Raw genomic sequence first — 15,762 nt, 5'->3', positions numbered from 1 at the left:
ATCTAAGAACAAACAAAGCACCACCCCAGCTCACAACTGACACTCGTGTGACACTGCCAGCAGATTATTTGTTAATGCAGAAGGATTATTTATTTTGTCATTCCCATTTCGCCGTGGAAACTTAACATGCTCTATCCTTCATTTTGTCCCTTCTCTTAGAGGATTTTATATTAGGGTTTTTTTAAAATTCAACACTGTCCACTTCAGCTTTCACTGAAAATCCCGAGTTGCTCACTAAATCAAACCCATTTCCTGGCAGCAAAGGAAGCTGAGGAGCGGGAAATTTTTAAATCATGTATCTAGACATTTACAGCTTCTGAATGTGTTCCTTAAGGATCATATAATTTTAAAATTCTCCCTCCACATCGAGTTATTCATAAATCAAAACAAAAACTGAAGGAAAAGCCATTTAGAACCAAGATCTCCACCAGCTGCATAAACTTATTAGGAACAGAGTTAAATTTAAAGTTTTAAAATATTAATTTTGAAGCTCTAATGATACCTATTTTCCCATCATGATGATGAAAATTACGACCTCAAATTTCTCCCTTAATCTTTCATTTTCAGAGTATTTTTCAGGCCTTCATTTCAATTTGCCACACAAATATCCTGGTTATTCTTCAGTATTAATGGAATCACATTTTAAGTGCTGCCTCCAACAAGATGCTGCTACAACTCTCAGTTTACAAGTTGCTACAACTTACTCATTCAATGGTTCTTGGAAAACTACAAGGCACAAGAAAGAACACCTCCCCCCTATCCCAGGTATCCCACAAAATCCAGAAAGTAGTTTGGAAACACGACCCCTCCACGCACGCATTCCAAGGTTGGAAGCTACCTCCGAGTGAGGCAACTACTGCAAGCAGGAAGTCAGTGGCAGAGATGAAGTTAAATTTTAGTAATTCATGCTTTGTAACTGCAGTAAAATGACAGAAATGCCCATGACATACTGATCCAAACATAAATATTTTGTCACCTGTTTAGACACAAATACCCTGTCTTCCATCCTGAATATCAAAAAAATACAGCCTATGTCCTGTCCTGCTTTCCTTTCCTCGGCTCTCCCAATGAACCAGAACCCATCTCCAGAGATAACCAGCGAAACCAGTCAGACAGAACCACAGAAGCCATTATTTTTATCCTAATGCCTCCCTCATCTCTGACCCAGAAAACTTCATTTCTGGTTGACAGAAGACTCTACACAACAACACAGAGATTTTTTATATATATATATATATGCTGCCAATTTTTCAGTAGCGATGTGGCATATTCTGTCATATTCTCTGAATGGAGAAAGGCAAATATCCCTAGCTGGAACCTCTAGTAATCACCTGAAAGGAGGTCAGGAAAGAGCAGGAAAATAAAGAGTGGAAAATAACCCAATTCCGTCCTATTAAATGTCAAAGAGGAAAAGCTTCCCTGCTGAGAGAAGACACTGGCTACAGCCTAGACTTCCTTTCCATGACACTGAACCTCATCCAAGAGCAGGACGCAGCCTGTTTTTACCCAGCTACCACCCAGGGGCTCAGGGAAGTGGGAGACTCTTCCTTGGGCCAGACTCCATGAGAAGGTGGAAATGAACAGCCCCTGCTTGGGAGAGCTCACAATCTAGGGAAGCAAAATGACGTACAGGAGCATGGAAGAAGTACAGCTCAACACAAACAAACTCTCTGTACACAAAAATACATCTATGAAAACTATTAAAATAGCACTGCTATTTCTGCCTGCCCCCCTGCCTCGCCATCAGTGCTGGGATGATTGCTCAGTGGGGAACTAGGGAAGGTGGGTCTTTGGGAGAGATTTCAAGGAGAAGGTGGTGGGTGGCCTCATGAATCAGTCCAGGGAGGGCACTCCATGCACACAGGACAGCGTGGGAGATGTTCTATCAGACAGAGCAGCGTTTCTGCTGAGTGAGAAGCTCAGGTGTGGTGTGCAAGATCCCTGATCCCTGAGACAGACATAGTGTGGGCACGGGAGAGCGTGCAGCTGTTCGGGAGACAAGCGGGATCGCTAACGTGGGACTGCACTGGGGTGTCACTGGCCACTAATTCTCTGTGGCTGCCAGTCAGCACAGGAACTGTGAGGAGATGAGATGGAAGGGGTTGGAGGAGAGTCGGGCACAGAGAAGGAAAAAAAAAAAAAAGGCAAGGTGAAGGAAAGGAGACAAAAGGAAGAAATGCGGGGGATATTTTCGAATGTGGTCTTCTGTTTGAGTTTCTTAGTGTGTTTGCAATTTATTAACTAAATAACTAAAAAAACATATACAATAATTAATGTACATTTGACACCATAAAATAAACTGGACCATATGCCAACATTAACATTGTTATTATCCTTCACTATGGAAAGGTGAGAAACAGGTTAAACAAGAGACAAAATGCTTCCCCTTACCCTTCTTCTTCCGTACTGAAGCTTGGAAATAGAAAGGGAATGAACTGTGAATCAATTCTGAAGGTAATTTTTTTATATGCTAAATCCTCATCTGTCATTTTGAGCTCAAACATTATCCTTCCCTCAAAGACATCTCCCTGCTCACCTCCACTAAACAGGCATCTCTCAAACCACAGTAGATAAAATCTGCTTTTGCCAAGCTGCTTATCAGGGTTTATGATAACTACGAGGAATTTCTCCCCTGCAGGTATTGGGGATGCATGAAGAATTTTTATTTATTTTTCTAAGTTCTTTTTTAAAAACAGTAATTGGGGCAACTTATTGATACCAAGGCTGTCAAACTATGACAACATCAGGCATTTCCAGATCTTCGCAGATTGAAATGGAAAGGAATCATTAGCACACTGCCGTCTTTCGGATTAATTAATTTGAAAGAGAACAGCTCAGATGGCCTGCTCTGTATTGTGAAGAATAGAATAGCTCAAAACATGTCATTAAAACTGTAAGCAGGGTTCAGAGCCAGGCAAAGGAAGTGACTGTAATGACTGCAAGATGGATAACTTTTTTTTTTTTAATTATGTTTAACTTAGCTAGAAGGCATTACAAAACTATGCACTCTAAGGGAAAATAAATAGGGAGTTTCTATTTACCTTTTTCTGCCATTACATAACAAGGGACATTCAATAAAATTAAAGGCATCACATTCAAAACCAATAAAAAGGAAATACATCTGTACACAGCACATCATTAGCCCGTGGGATTCTTTGTCACGAGACATTATTGAGACCATGAGCCTCTCCAGCTCAGGAAAAAGGGTTACACATAGGTATTGATGAGAACATCCACAGTGCTCATTTATAGGTACTTCCTATTTGGTTTGCACAAATATGGCATCAAAGAAATGCTCATTCATTAGAGAGTTCAATGGCTGCAAAAATGTGGGTGTTCTCATAGCTCTCACAGATGCCCACTATATACACAAATACATAGAGGGATATATAAATTATAGATAAATACACACATAACAAGCTGTGTCTTATGTCAGGAGACAACTTTTAACTGATGATAGGGAGAACATTTTCCCTGCGGAAGCTTGTTGCTGTGCAGTTCAGGAATTCTTGTCCCTTCTGGTAACAGCCCTTTTCCAGGACAAATATGAAAATAGGTAGACCACAGATATTATCTGGAAAAGCAGTCACATTGTTTGCTAGGGTGGCAAACATTCAGAGTGTCACAGAAGTGGCATTTACAGACTTTTTGAGGAAGAAAGCAAATTTCTGCCACTACTACAGCTGTCCCAGGGGACAAACACCTCTGGAATGCGGTGCGGGACTATTCCTCAGAACAGGAAACTCCTGCCACTGCAATGCCTGCCCCATCTGGACAAAGGTATGAACAGGAAATGTGCTTTAAAATGGAAATATGTCCCTTGGCTGCTTGTTAAAGGAGTTGCAGTGGTTTCTGCCACTTGGTGAGGACAAACAGCAGAATGAGGGCCACAACCTGAGCAGGGGGGTGGGAAAGCCAAAATATGATGGTGTCCCTAGGGACATTACTATTAAGAAGCTGTTCTCCCCTAGGGAAGTGCTGCTTCTACTTTAAGACCAGTATCTCCTGTGGAAGACTGAAAAGCCAGAGAAACAGAAGAATATCCTCAGCTTGAAAGCAATTGGCAGAAGAGGGTAACAGAGGAGCAAAAATGGTACCGAAATATTGCTGTCCCCTTGGGAAAGGTGGTTGATAAACTAGCAGAGTTTTACAAGCTCTCAGCACTCCATGAAAGAAAAGTGAATGAAAAACACCTAGACCCACGAAGTCTGCTCCAGAAATAATATTTTACATTTTAATCCCAGAAGGAAAACGATGGAGCATTCACAAGCTGTTGATACCTCGAGTTAAGCTCCTAAACTTCCTTGTACATAAAAACCAAACATTCTGAGAACCTGCTGGAGCTAAATAATCAGACTGGGGTGTTCGTTGGTTTGTTTTCTTTTTTTTTTTTGGGTCTTCATTTGGTTGTTAGACCATAGAGAAGACACTTCCCACTTCAGCACCACTTTGCTGGGAGATTTCCCACCGGAGTTATGTGACTTGACTCACTAAAGCAGGGACGGGGTCCATCTGCCCCAGAAAACACTGATTTACAGGGGGAAAAAAGGGGCCACAAAGCTGTGATTCCTTCCAGTTGGCCTTCAGATGAGTCCATGGCAGGAAAACCCCAAGATTATAAAATTCAGTATTTAAATCACTGCAGAATTACATGGAAAAATGGTTTTATTGTGTGAATTATTATCATCTATTACTTTGCAGTGAGGGATGTGGTTTGGTTTTATACCCATTTCTCACTTGCTAAACACGGTTTTACTGTTATAGCCACATAGAAATATGCACTGGGCTTTTCTCTTTTTATATAGGATTTATTCCTATTTCCATGTCTTCATCTAGCTGCAGAAATTATACCCTTTAATGACCTAACAGATTAAAACCAGGAAGAAAAGAACAATTACCTTCCTCATTTCTAGAAAATTAATACAAATTCCTGAAGAATTATGCGTATCTAGAATGTGGATGATCAAGCAAAGGAATCTACAACCACATTTCTCAAAATTAGCAAATAAAAGGCTGAATGCCCAGTAATTTTTTATTACCAGTAGTGAAAGGAATTAAGTTTATATCATGCACAGAAGTCAAAGTGATATCATAATATGCACTTTTTTTTCAGATCAAATGAAACAAAGTTGAAGTTGAAGCTGCTTTAACACTGTCAGCTTTTAACAACAGCTTCTGGCAGCTTACCTTTATCCACTAATGAGAGGCCACAGAAATTTAAAATAAAACAGTATTAGATGAACTGAAAATTTAGAAAGCAAAGCTAACAAAACATGATACAGCATTATTTTTTTTTTCTCTTTCTTTTTTGGTAGATGTGCCAAACTTTGATGATGCATAAAATGTATCAACATTCCCTTGCGTAGCAGTAAAGGCACAAGTCTCCACAAAAATCATTCATGCGAGTCATGCACATTTTGAACTCTCCAAAGATGCAGCATTCTTAAAACCTCCTCTGCTCTAGACACTGTACACAGTGCAGCTCCCTTCATCAATCTCACATCGAGACATATAGATAGATATTTACATCTCCACCAAGCCAGCATGCTCGCCAAAAAACACTTTCTTACCAAGCTCTTCAAGCTCTGAGGTCATGGACTTAGACCGCAGGGTCAGTGCAGTGGTTGGAGCTCGCTTAGGAGGTGGTGGAGCTGTGCATGGAACAGAAAAACACACAAATGTCAACCAAAACACACCCTCTGGAAGCCCTATGCTCACAGCCACAATTCCATATCCGTTTAAAAGAATAAGCTCCATGCAATAAGGCGAGAATAAATACCTACAGGCGGAGGAAAAAGCCCTGAGATGCTTTTCATGGACTGAATTTCTCCACTGTTTCTGGCTCTAGCGTAGGTTGCTTGACACATCCGCAAGCTTTTATGTAACAGGATACATAGAAACATTTAAAGCTAAATAACTGTGCACTTCTGTTTCCCAGCGGGAAATGGGCTTCCTAGAGAAAGGACCTCGCAGCAGTGGTGCCCCTTCTGAGAAATATGCGGGGCTGAAAACCTCCTAGGCACCAGCCAATCTCTGGCAGATTAATTTAATCTTTGGGGGAACTGTTCAATCTGAGAAATGCAGGAAAGAACACTCAAATGTATCTGAATTGTTAAGGAGACTCTAGGGGAAACGGGTGATCCTCAGAATATGCAAGGTCTTAAAATATCAAGGTAATAATCCAGCACAGAAATTACAATCTGTGCTTTAGTATCCTGATAACAAATATTTCTGGTGGTCAGAAAAGATCATCCCATTCCAAGCCCTCTGCCACAGGCAGGGACACCTTCCACTGTCCCAGAGTGCTCCAAGTCCCGTCCATCCTGGCCCCAGACATTTCCAGGGATGGAGCATCCACAGCTTCTCTGGACACCCTGTGCCAGGGCCTCACCATCACCACAGCAAAGAATTTCCCACTAATATTTAGTCTAAACCTGCTGCCTTGCAGGTTAAAACATTGCCCCTTGTCCTGTCACTACATTTAAGGTCAACATGATGTATACCAAAAGGCAGAGGCAAAAAGATTTGTTTGAAATGCGTGAACAGTAATTCCACCAAGCCAAAAATGATGCAGGACCATGCTGGGACATGATTTAGCTTAATACAGCCTTTCCCCTTCACCCCACAAGCTGGTCTCACTCTTTTTAATTTTATTTTTTTAGTATTATTATTATTACTCATAAACAGCAGAGGTGAAAAACACTTTCAGCACAGACAGAAAGTTTTAGTTTCGTGGAGAAGGAGGCAGTCCTGGAGTGCCAGCTCCTCACCTGCTCCAGTGTTGAAGAGCCAGGTGTGTGTGAGTGATAACTCACGGCACTGGGGGAGGAACAGGAACTTTCAGCTATGTGCTGCTGCTGCATGGAACACCAGTGAGCAGCAGCAATCTCTCCTGCTTAATGATAATTATGAGGGCCTAATGACTTCCCAGCACAGCTGGGAAACCAAACTCAGGGGCATCCAAGGTGAAGGAATCAGTGTAAATTCCTTTTCTGTTTCCTCTTTTTGGGGGCATGAAGTTTTCGTGGTGGCCTTTTGGATGGGTGGGTGGGAAATACAGTGCTGAACTACCCCCATCTCAAGTACATTTGAAATTAATAAAAGATCATCTGTTCTTAGTGTTTTTCCTCTCTCACTACTGCAAGAAATTCTACTACAAGATCCTCGAACATATACAGGTGAAAAATCCCAAAGGATGAACTTTAATGCCAAGCATGACGAGAGAATAATGCTCTTTCGGCCTCGTGTTAATGTCTAACCCAACAGAATTAAATCACTCCAAACTGAAAAAGAACAAGGCATTTCAAATTTTAGAAGCTAAGTCTAATAAACCAGAATCTAGAAAACAGCAATTTCATGCCCATACTTGGTTTTCTGTGAAGGAAGAGCAGGAGAGTCCATTAGGAAGAGAGAAGAACGTACCTTTCTTCCTTGCTGTGTCATCTGGATCAAGATTCCTGGTTACTGTGACAACCTTCAGCACGAGGTGATTGCCCCCCTGTCGAATCATGTTCACCACCTGCCTGTGGCCAACTTTCACTACATTCTCGTTGTTAACCTGCACAGAAAGGAAGGAGCCATTTAGATCAAAATGCAGAAAACTTTTGCTCTATCATTTTTATAAACAGAATGTGGAAGGAACAGTTAGAAACAGAATTTCTAGTTACTGCCTTTTAATGAAAATACGTATTTAAGGAACAGTGCATGGCTGACGTGATGACCAAGAATCAAAGCTACTCCTTTGGGAAATGCACACCTAGATAAATTCAACAAAATCCTGCCCTTTACATATTTTATTTACAACAAGTAGTTTTCCTTCTGCAAGTTTCTGGAAGGATCTCCTGTCCTGAAAGCAAAGGCAACAGAGCCATAGCAGGCCCAAAGAGTGTCCATGGAAAAAGAAGAGTTAAATACACGAAGTCCTGAGCAGCTGCTGTGGTCATGCAAATTAAACTTCAAACTGCACTGCAACACTCAGGTGAAGGGAAAAAAAATAATTTAAAAAAAAGGTATATATATGGTTTTGTGTGTATATATATATATATGTGTGTGTGTGTGTATATATATATGTTGTCTCTAGTAATTCCTGGTGCTAAATCATCCTTTTTGCTGGATATGTCTCTCCATAATATCAATTAATAGACACAGAAGAAAGCAGAGTCATAAAACCTGTAAACAACCGTGGCTAAAAGTAATTTATTTATTCATTCAATCTAGAAGGAGCCACTGAAAATTATCTGAAATTTGAATGATGACAACATGTAAGACTGAAGCGCTGCCTGTGCTATCTGAACATAAAAGATATTGAGGAATGGAGGAAGAGCTGCCGCCAGGATACATGCTGGGAAGTTGATCTCTCTCCAAAATTCCACTGACTCAGTAATATTTCACTGAGATCACTCAATGCCTTCCAAAATGAACAGTCATTTTCAAAGTAAGTGTTTCTAGCCTCCTCTATTTATTCTGACAAGCCGGGCATCTCACACTCTAAAGGATTTACAGTTTAGAGCAGAATCTCTCATTAAATATTATTGCTGTTTAGCAGAACAAACAGCGCAAGCCGCCCCACTCCAACTCGAAATCATTTTTCCATCCATTGTCTGGAAGGAAAACCTCCCCTTTTTTTCCAGGCTTCAGCTGAGCCAAAATGCATTTTAATGAAGCAGTGCATGGGTAAACCATCTTTTCAATGCAGTGCTGCCGTGGGGAGCCTACAGGACGAGCTGTGTGCTCTGTGTCTGAGCTCGAGGTGCTTTTGGAGACGCTTTTTAGGTTCCATGTGCTGTGACGTAGGTGGAACACATGCTGAACATCCAGACCTGTTGAGCAGGCAAAGACGAAGTTCTCTCGTTCTGTGGGTGGAGGGTATAAAAGAATATTGATTTAAATAGGACTCTCGCTGGTTTGCTTTATTTTACACCTCCTTAGCATCTGGTATTTAGTTCCAAGAGATATTTATTTTGCTGGACAAACGGCACCTAAATTCAATCTCGCTAAAATACTGAAGCAAATAGCATTATCTATTTACTTCTGAATTCCTTCCAGTATTAAAGCCTCAACCAGGTAATTCTTTTCCACAGGGGGAAAAAAAAAAAAAAAGTCACATAATTAAGAATTATGGAATGCATCCACTCTATTTTTACTGGAATTAAATTTCAAGCTTGGAAGCCAGTAAGGATTACAATGTAATCCCTAATGCTGTCAAAAAATAGAGCCCTCCAAATAAATCAAAAGTCAATATTAATCAAACACATGTACACTTCACTAGTGTAAAGTGATAAATGTGTAACATGATAAACAGCTTATGCAGCATCCCATCTGTTCCCATCGTTCTGTGCAATGATATTTAACATTTAGAGCAGGAGCAAATATATACAACACATTTTTTTAAAGCTGCCTCAGAAACAGAACCTGTAAATGACTGTTTATAGCAGCTTTGTTGAAAAGGCGCAGTTACAAAAGCTGGGGCTGAAAAGATTTATCCGAAGGTAAATAAAATAAAAATATTGATAGGAGAGTTGGAGGTTGTTTAACTCAGAGTCCTACGGAAATACTAGAGAACAAAAGAATCGTGAAACCAGCAGAGGAGAACCTCATCTTCTCAGTCTTTAGCACCTCAGGGGGCAAAACTGGAGCATGATTACAAAGCAATAACTTGGGAATTGTCAATAGCTTATAAGGATTTCAGTGACACTCTTGCTTGTACCCTTCTCCGATATTTCATCCAGAAGGCCAATGGCTGCAGGAAGGGTCGTTAAGCAGAGAGACACCAGAGTTCAAGCAGGTTTGTCTGACAGTTTTAGCTTGGTATTATTCAGCAAAACTTTTCCAGGTGTGAACAATTCAGGGCAAATCTCTCCCGACTTCCACTTCAAGATTTGGCAGGGGGGAGTTTGTACACCACTAAAGCAGCTATCTGTTCCAATTGTGCCAATTCATTTCATTATCACCTGTGTTCTCAGTATTAAATGTAATCCCACCCTTTAAAACACTCAAAAACTACTTTTTCTTTCAGCAGCTAACTGTTCGGAAAAAAGCTCTAGAAACAGAGTAAAGCTGTTTTGCTGGCACTAATTTGTGTCTTTCCCTCTCCTTCAACCCAATCTTTCCACAAATTTTCTGCAATCTTCCACTGCAAAACCCAAGGTTCTTATTTTCCTTCTACTATTCCACAAAAAGTTCCTGCACCGAGCTTTTTCTCCCATGTCCTTCATAAATAAGTGAAAATAAATAATAGAAATAGACGCATGAGTAGGCTGGGTCTATGCTGCATCAATGAACTCTGATCATCCAATAAACCAAATGCAAGGAAAACTGTCCCTTGGGACAGCCCACAGTTTCAACAACTCTCCTCTATCCACCCTGGACTCCTGGGAAAAGCCTCAGAATTCTGGATTTTTGAAAATCATCCTTTATTATCACCTGGTTACTGGGCAGTGGGATGGAAATTACTTTGAGAGGGTTAATTTATGAAGCAATGTGATCTCTTAGACTGAATATCTTTAAAAATAGTCTAAAGAGGCTGGACAAAAGTTTTTTTTATTTTTTTTTCCCCTGAAACGCACAGTTATGCAAGGGGTTGACAAATAGTGTAATGCAATGTAATGTAATATAATACAATACAATGTAATAGTGAAATAACCTGTGCATTGTAAGCTGGCAAGTGCATGAACTGGAGCACATTCACCAGAGCAGCCTTCCTGTAGGAAGGTGCAAAAGGAAAAAAAGAAAACCCACACTACCAGAGAAAGAGACCTTTGCAGACTTTGTTCTACTAATAAAAATTTAAAATAAAATAAAATAAAATAATAATAATAATAAAAAATCTTCATTTCTTCAATGCATCATCCTAATCCTTCCATTACCAACACATTCCCTCAGTGGAAAAGGCAGTCAATCATTTCAAACAGTAATTAAGTAGACAGAACTCCATCATTATGCCTGGAATGCCCATTGGTGGAATGGTTGAAGTTGGGAATGCACATCCTCCAGAAGCTCTTCCTTATCCACGAAACTACTTCAAAAAAAAAAAAAAAAAAAAAAAAAAAAAACAAAAAAAAAAAAAAAACAAAACCACCAAACCCGTTACACACTCTTACAACCCCCTGCCTACACATTTTTTTTAAATTCACCCTTTTTGATAAATATTTCACACACACAAACCCAACTGCAACTTGTACCAGCGAAAATAAATAGCCCACAAGTGATTTTTGCAGGCTCAAACGATGCTTCTGCATTTCAAATAAGCACGGAGCTGTGCACGTGGCACTGCCTGTCAGCAGCCAGTAAGAGTTTCCCATCTAGAGACTAAAATGTGAGAGGAAGAAAGACACAGTGACCCACACACCTTTGGGGAAGTTATTTGCGCTCTCAGTAAACCCACAGTCAGTAAACCCACAGTGCCAACCCTGTGGTCACCCACAGAAAACCAGCAACAGGTTGTGGTATCTGTGGCCATACTGCAGCATTTAGCACAAACCAGCACAAATGTCCCAGATCTGCACCTGACAGGTGTATTAAGTGTCAAAAATCCTATTATTTTATCCTCTAAATTCATCCTAAAGGCTGGGTTTAACAGGCTCATGGACAGCAAAAGGGTGCATAGTGAATCCAGAAAGGCTTCTGTGAGAGCAAATTTGAGCAAGTTCTGTTGGCAGCACACCAGGAAAGGCTTGAATGCAAAAATGACCACAGACCCAAATGAGAAGGCAAGTTAAAAAGGTCCGAAGTCAAAAGAGCCTTTGGTGTAATGATGTTCTATGTGCTTACAAAATGCGTTTTGCCACAAATGATATTAAGGTTCACTGTCTCAAAAAGCTAGCACTTGATTTTAACCTGTGTTTTAGATGAAAATAGAAAGTAAAAATACAACACATAAATGAATCCAATAATGAAAATTAATTTATTACTTTGTCTCTGCAAACCAAATTATTCCTATCACATCATAGAAGCTTAAACAGACAGAAGCAAATGGCTTCAGTCCACCAGGCTCCAACTATTCATTTATTTCAACAGTTTCTGAAACAGGCCTTGAACAGTCTCTGGAAAATTGCTGTAGACTCCCTAATACAAATGGGAAGTTTGTTTACATTCTGATCTCCCATACAAACATCACTGATTCCCATTGGTGTTCAACCATATCCCATTTAATCTACTTTAGTGTCAACGATGCTTCAGAGGCTGCATGCACTCTGTTGATCTAAAAGATGCTATTAAAAAGGGGAAAAAAAAAAAAGCTTCACAGAAGCAGGGATACAAGGATGTGGAAATTCCAGCTGACATCTTTCATTAATGATGTTTTTGCAGTAATCCACTTGCTCATAGATTTGCCTGACTTGGTGGCCTTACTGCAAGGGATGGTGTAAATATGAAGCTAGTGAGCAAGGAATTGGACTAGGTGATCAAAGGAAACATCTTCCCACCTGAATTCTGTCATTTATGGGGTTTCTCCAGAAGAAGAAATATTATAAGGAAGCATTTGACAGCCTTTCAGAAAAAAAAAAAAAGTACATATGAATTAAGGTAAAAGCATCAAAATAATTCGTGACCTTGCTACAGTATGAATTTCTCGGCATAAACTCAAATATTGGGACGCGCAAGACTTAAAATGCCTAAAGGAAAACACATTACGGAGAGAACGTCCTGAGGTTCTGGATTCTGTCCTGTCACCACCTTTCCCCCTGTTTGCACATGGGGAATGCTGTGCCTTTCCTGCTGCAGCTCCCATGGCAGAGGGAGATGTTACTGCCTGGTGTTTGCTCCGGGCAAGAGCAGCAGGACAGGATGGAGCCTGGTGAGCCCTGGGATCTGCAGGGCTACTCCAGCCAGGCAGAGACACTTCCCTGGGCTGATTCAGCAGTGGCCAAACCGCTCTCTTGTGGATGTGGTCTCTGCCTGGAGACAGCAGAGCTGTCGAGGAAGGGCTCAGCCGGCTGCGCCTCATCCCCCCAAGCGGCACCAAAGATTCAGCTGCGCTCAGGAACATCTATTTCTGAGAGAGGCACTGGTAGGAAGAGGCATCTCAGATCATAAACTCCAGACTCCTTGGTTGTCATGACAACTGCTTCACAAAATTTGTTTCTTAACATTTAGCCAAGCTCCATCTTGGAACTTCTCAGATTTCTCATCCCTGCTACTCCTGTTAGGCCCAGAACCTCTGAGAAGAACTGGTATTTTTTCTAATTTCTGTCCTAGGTGTAACCAGTTTATATAATTGGTTTTTTCCTGTGTCAAACTACCAAAAGCATAAATAGCCTTTATTTTCCCCTTACTTTCCCAGCATTCTACAAAATATCATGTGGGACTAATGTCCTACCTTGGTTAAAAACGTGTTTTAATAATATGACAAAGTTGAAAACCTGAATGGAGCATAACATCTGTCAGTCCTTCAAAGACCTTTTCATTTTTTTTTTTTTAATGTGTCTAACTTTAGTCAAATCAGCCTATAAAGACAGTCATACAATCATCTGTGTTTCACTCAGCTGAGTCTGGCCCCATGCCAGTGTCTGACCTCCCTTGAGAGAAACGCAGAATTTGTTTTCTTCCAGTAGGTACAAACTCACTGTATTAGTCTGGGATCAAAGCTGACGCCCCAAAAAACCAGCAGGGTTAAAGGCTGCTTTTCATCTCTTACCCACGGCACGATCTAAAAGGCAGAACTATGTCAAATTAGCAATCCCATCTAAAATTTTGCATTTTGCATGCTGGTATCCAACTTGAAAGCTGTTGCAAGTAAGTGACTCTCATCCTCATGAGACCACACTGAACATTTAAACATCACTCGATTACTTGGACCCTGTCCTATTAAAAATAATGGCCTCCATTAATTAGTACCTGCTCCTTTTGGATCCTTTGGTTGGAGTCACATTTCATTGGAGAGGTTCAATTAACTTTATTGCAGTTGATTGAACTGCAGTGTTCCGCAATCAATTAAGTGGCACTTAAGATGAATTTGTCTGACGTCTGCCAGGTGCAAGAGGTGCCAGCTTCTCATGTTATAACTTTCTCAGGAAAAAAAATCCAATGAACTGTGCTCATTGGTTTTGCTTCTTTTTTCCTTAAAATAAACTCACTGAAGATAAACCGATAACTAATTTTTTTTTTCCACATGCCAATGCTCAAAAAAAAAAAAAAAAAGTACTAGTTTAAAATTCAGTGAAATTAAAATGAAGTTTGAAGTGCAACAGAGACTACCTTAACATCATTCATCTTGTGAACATGCCTCTTATATTGAATTTGTTCTCATAGCCTATAAATTATGATACAGAGACAGGACCAAAAATAGGGTACCAAAAATAGCAAACTGGAGGTCACCCACAGAGTAAAGAAACCTCTCTAGCACATCTGCCCTTAACAGATGAAAGCATACATGAAAATCTAAAACTGCTTAAACACTGCCACCAGAGCTGCTTCCACCTTATTCCCCTGGCATATCCACGGCCATCCTCCTCTGCTGGGGGTTGTTCCTTGGTGGGAGCAAACTGAGAAAGTGAAAGGGAAAGAGAGGAAAGGGGAAAACAAACTCTCATCCCTCCCTGCTCCTCTGCTGGCCAGACACCCACATCCCAGTTTGCTGCTCCCTCAGCAGAGTCGCTGACACTACGCGAGGCCCTTCTGATAAATCGACTCCAGAGGGGGAAAAATAATTAAGAATTAAAAGGTTAATTTTGCTCTGGATCTCAGACTGCCACTGTGATCTGGGTGCTGGGCTGGCTCTGGGAAGCACAGTGGGTGGAGCTGGTCTGTTCTCATGAGTTTTGGGCCTGTGCTGCTCTGGGACAGCTCCCGCAGGACAGCACGAAGAACAGGATCCCCTTTGGGCAGAGTGCGTTTCCAAGCCAGGCCCATCCCTGGAGCCAGCTCCAGCTTCTTCCTGTGCTGGTGTGTGCGACAGGAACGAGGGGCAGAGAGAGCTGAGGCAGCATTCCCATTCCAGCTGTGCCCTTGGAACGGCACCCACCTGCACATCCTGCCCCCCAAAGGGATGAAGGGCTTCAGACCCCAATTAAACAATTCCCAAGCCAACACTGGAGGAAAACAGGAGGCTGTGTTCCACCCTAAAAATATCGTATTTTTTCAAATGGGGAGTTGCAGTGCTATTATGCAAGCACTGGGAGGACAATGGATCTTTATTTGAATTCTGAATGAACCACTTGATAAGTATTTACAGGAGGTATAAGCTCGCAGGCTGAGCCCTTCTATTTTTAAAGCTGTGCATACCTACACTAAAGAATTCTAAAACATGGATCAAAATATAGATCTCTTTATGAACATTAATAATACGGTCCAATATTAATTTACATTAGGTGAGCACCCGTTAGTCAGGCAACACAATTTAAAATTAAACCCTGTACATGGGATATAAACTGCCTGGTTCTGTACATTTCAATGATTTTCTCTTAAAACCTTCCCAGAGATTACACAGATATATCGACAGAAAGTGTTGTCATCGTGTGTTGATAATCTATATTTCCTCCTCCCACATACAGTCACTTTCCAGAAAATGCATCTGCTCCAAGAACAATATTAAAAAGAAAGTATTGCTCATGCATCCCTCTTTATGCAGGAAAGCCTAATCTTGGAGCAGATGGAGATAATTCTTTCTTAAAGCCATGTTAGTTTTATCGAGGCTGCCTTAAACTTGGAACCCCTTGGAAGTTTAATTTGGAGGCCATGGGAACGAGGACTGAAGTCTGGGCCTGAGGAGTGTCTAAGCACATACAGAACAATCAAACAGACATTAAAAAAAAAAGTTTTCAGTGT

General features: G+C 40.9%; 1 protein-coding gene across 2 annotated transcripts in view; it reads right to left on the bottom strand.

Moving 5' to 3' along the window:
• SHANK2 (SH3 and multiple ankyrin repeat domains 2) overlaps positions 1 to 15,762 on the bottom strand; it is a 274,396-nt gene that overhangs the window by 31,857 nt on the left and 226,777 nt on the right. Inside the window, exons 22-24 of one of the 2 annotated variants that reach the window (XM_058420947.1) lie at positions 7,423 to 7,558; positions 5,571 to 5,651; positions 2,392 to 2,412 (exon numbers count right to left, since the gene is read on the bottom strand). In XM_058420947.1, the coding sequence (XP_058276930.1) occupies positions 2,392 to 2,412; positions 5,571 to 5,651; positions 7,423 to 7,558 (238 nt within the window). The remainder of the gene's footprint in view (positions 1 to 2,391; positions 2,413 to 5,570; positions 5,652 to 7,422; positions 7,559 to 15,762) is intronic. The other variant, XM_040067120.1, reaches the window with a different exon arrangement.

The sequence above is a fragment of the Hirundo rustica genome, chromosome 6 (genome assembly GCF_015227805.2).
Source record: "Hirundo rustica isolate bHirRus1 chromosome 6, bHirRus1.pri.v3, whole genome shotgun sequence".
Classification (NCBI taxonomy): domain Eukaryota; kingdom Metazoa; phylum Chordata; class Aves; order Passeriformes; family Hirundinidae; genus Hirundo; species Hirundo rustica.
The sequence above is the reverse complement of the archived record's forward strand: the minus strand, read 5'-3'. Positions and strand labels throughout refer to the sequence as shown.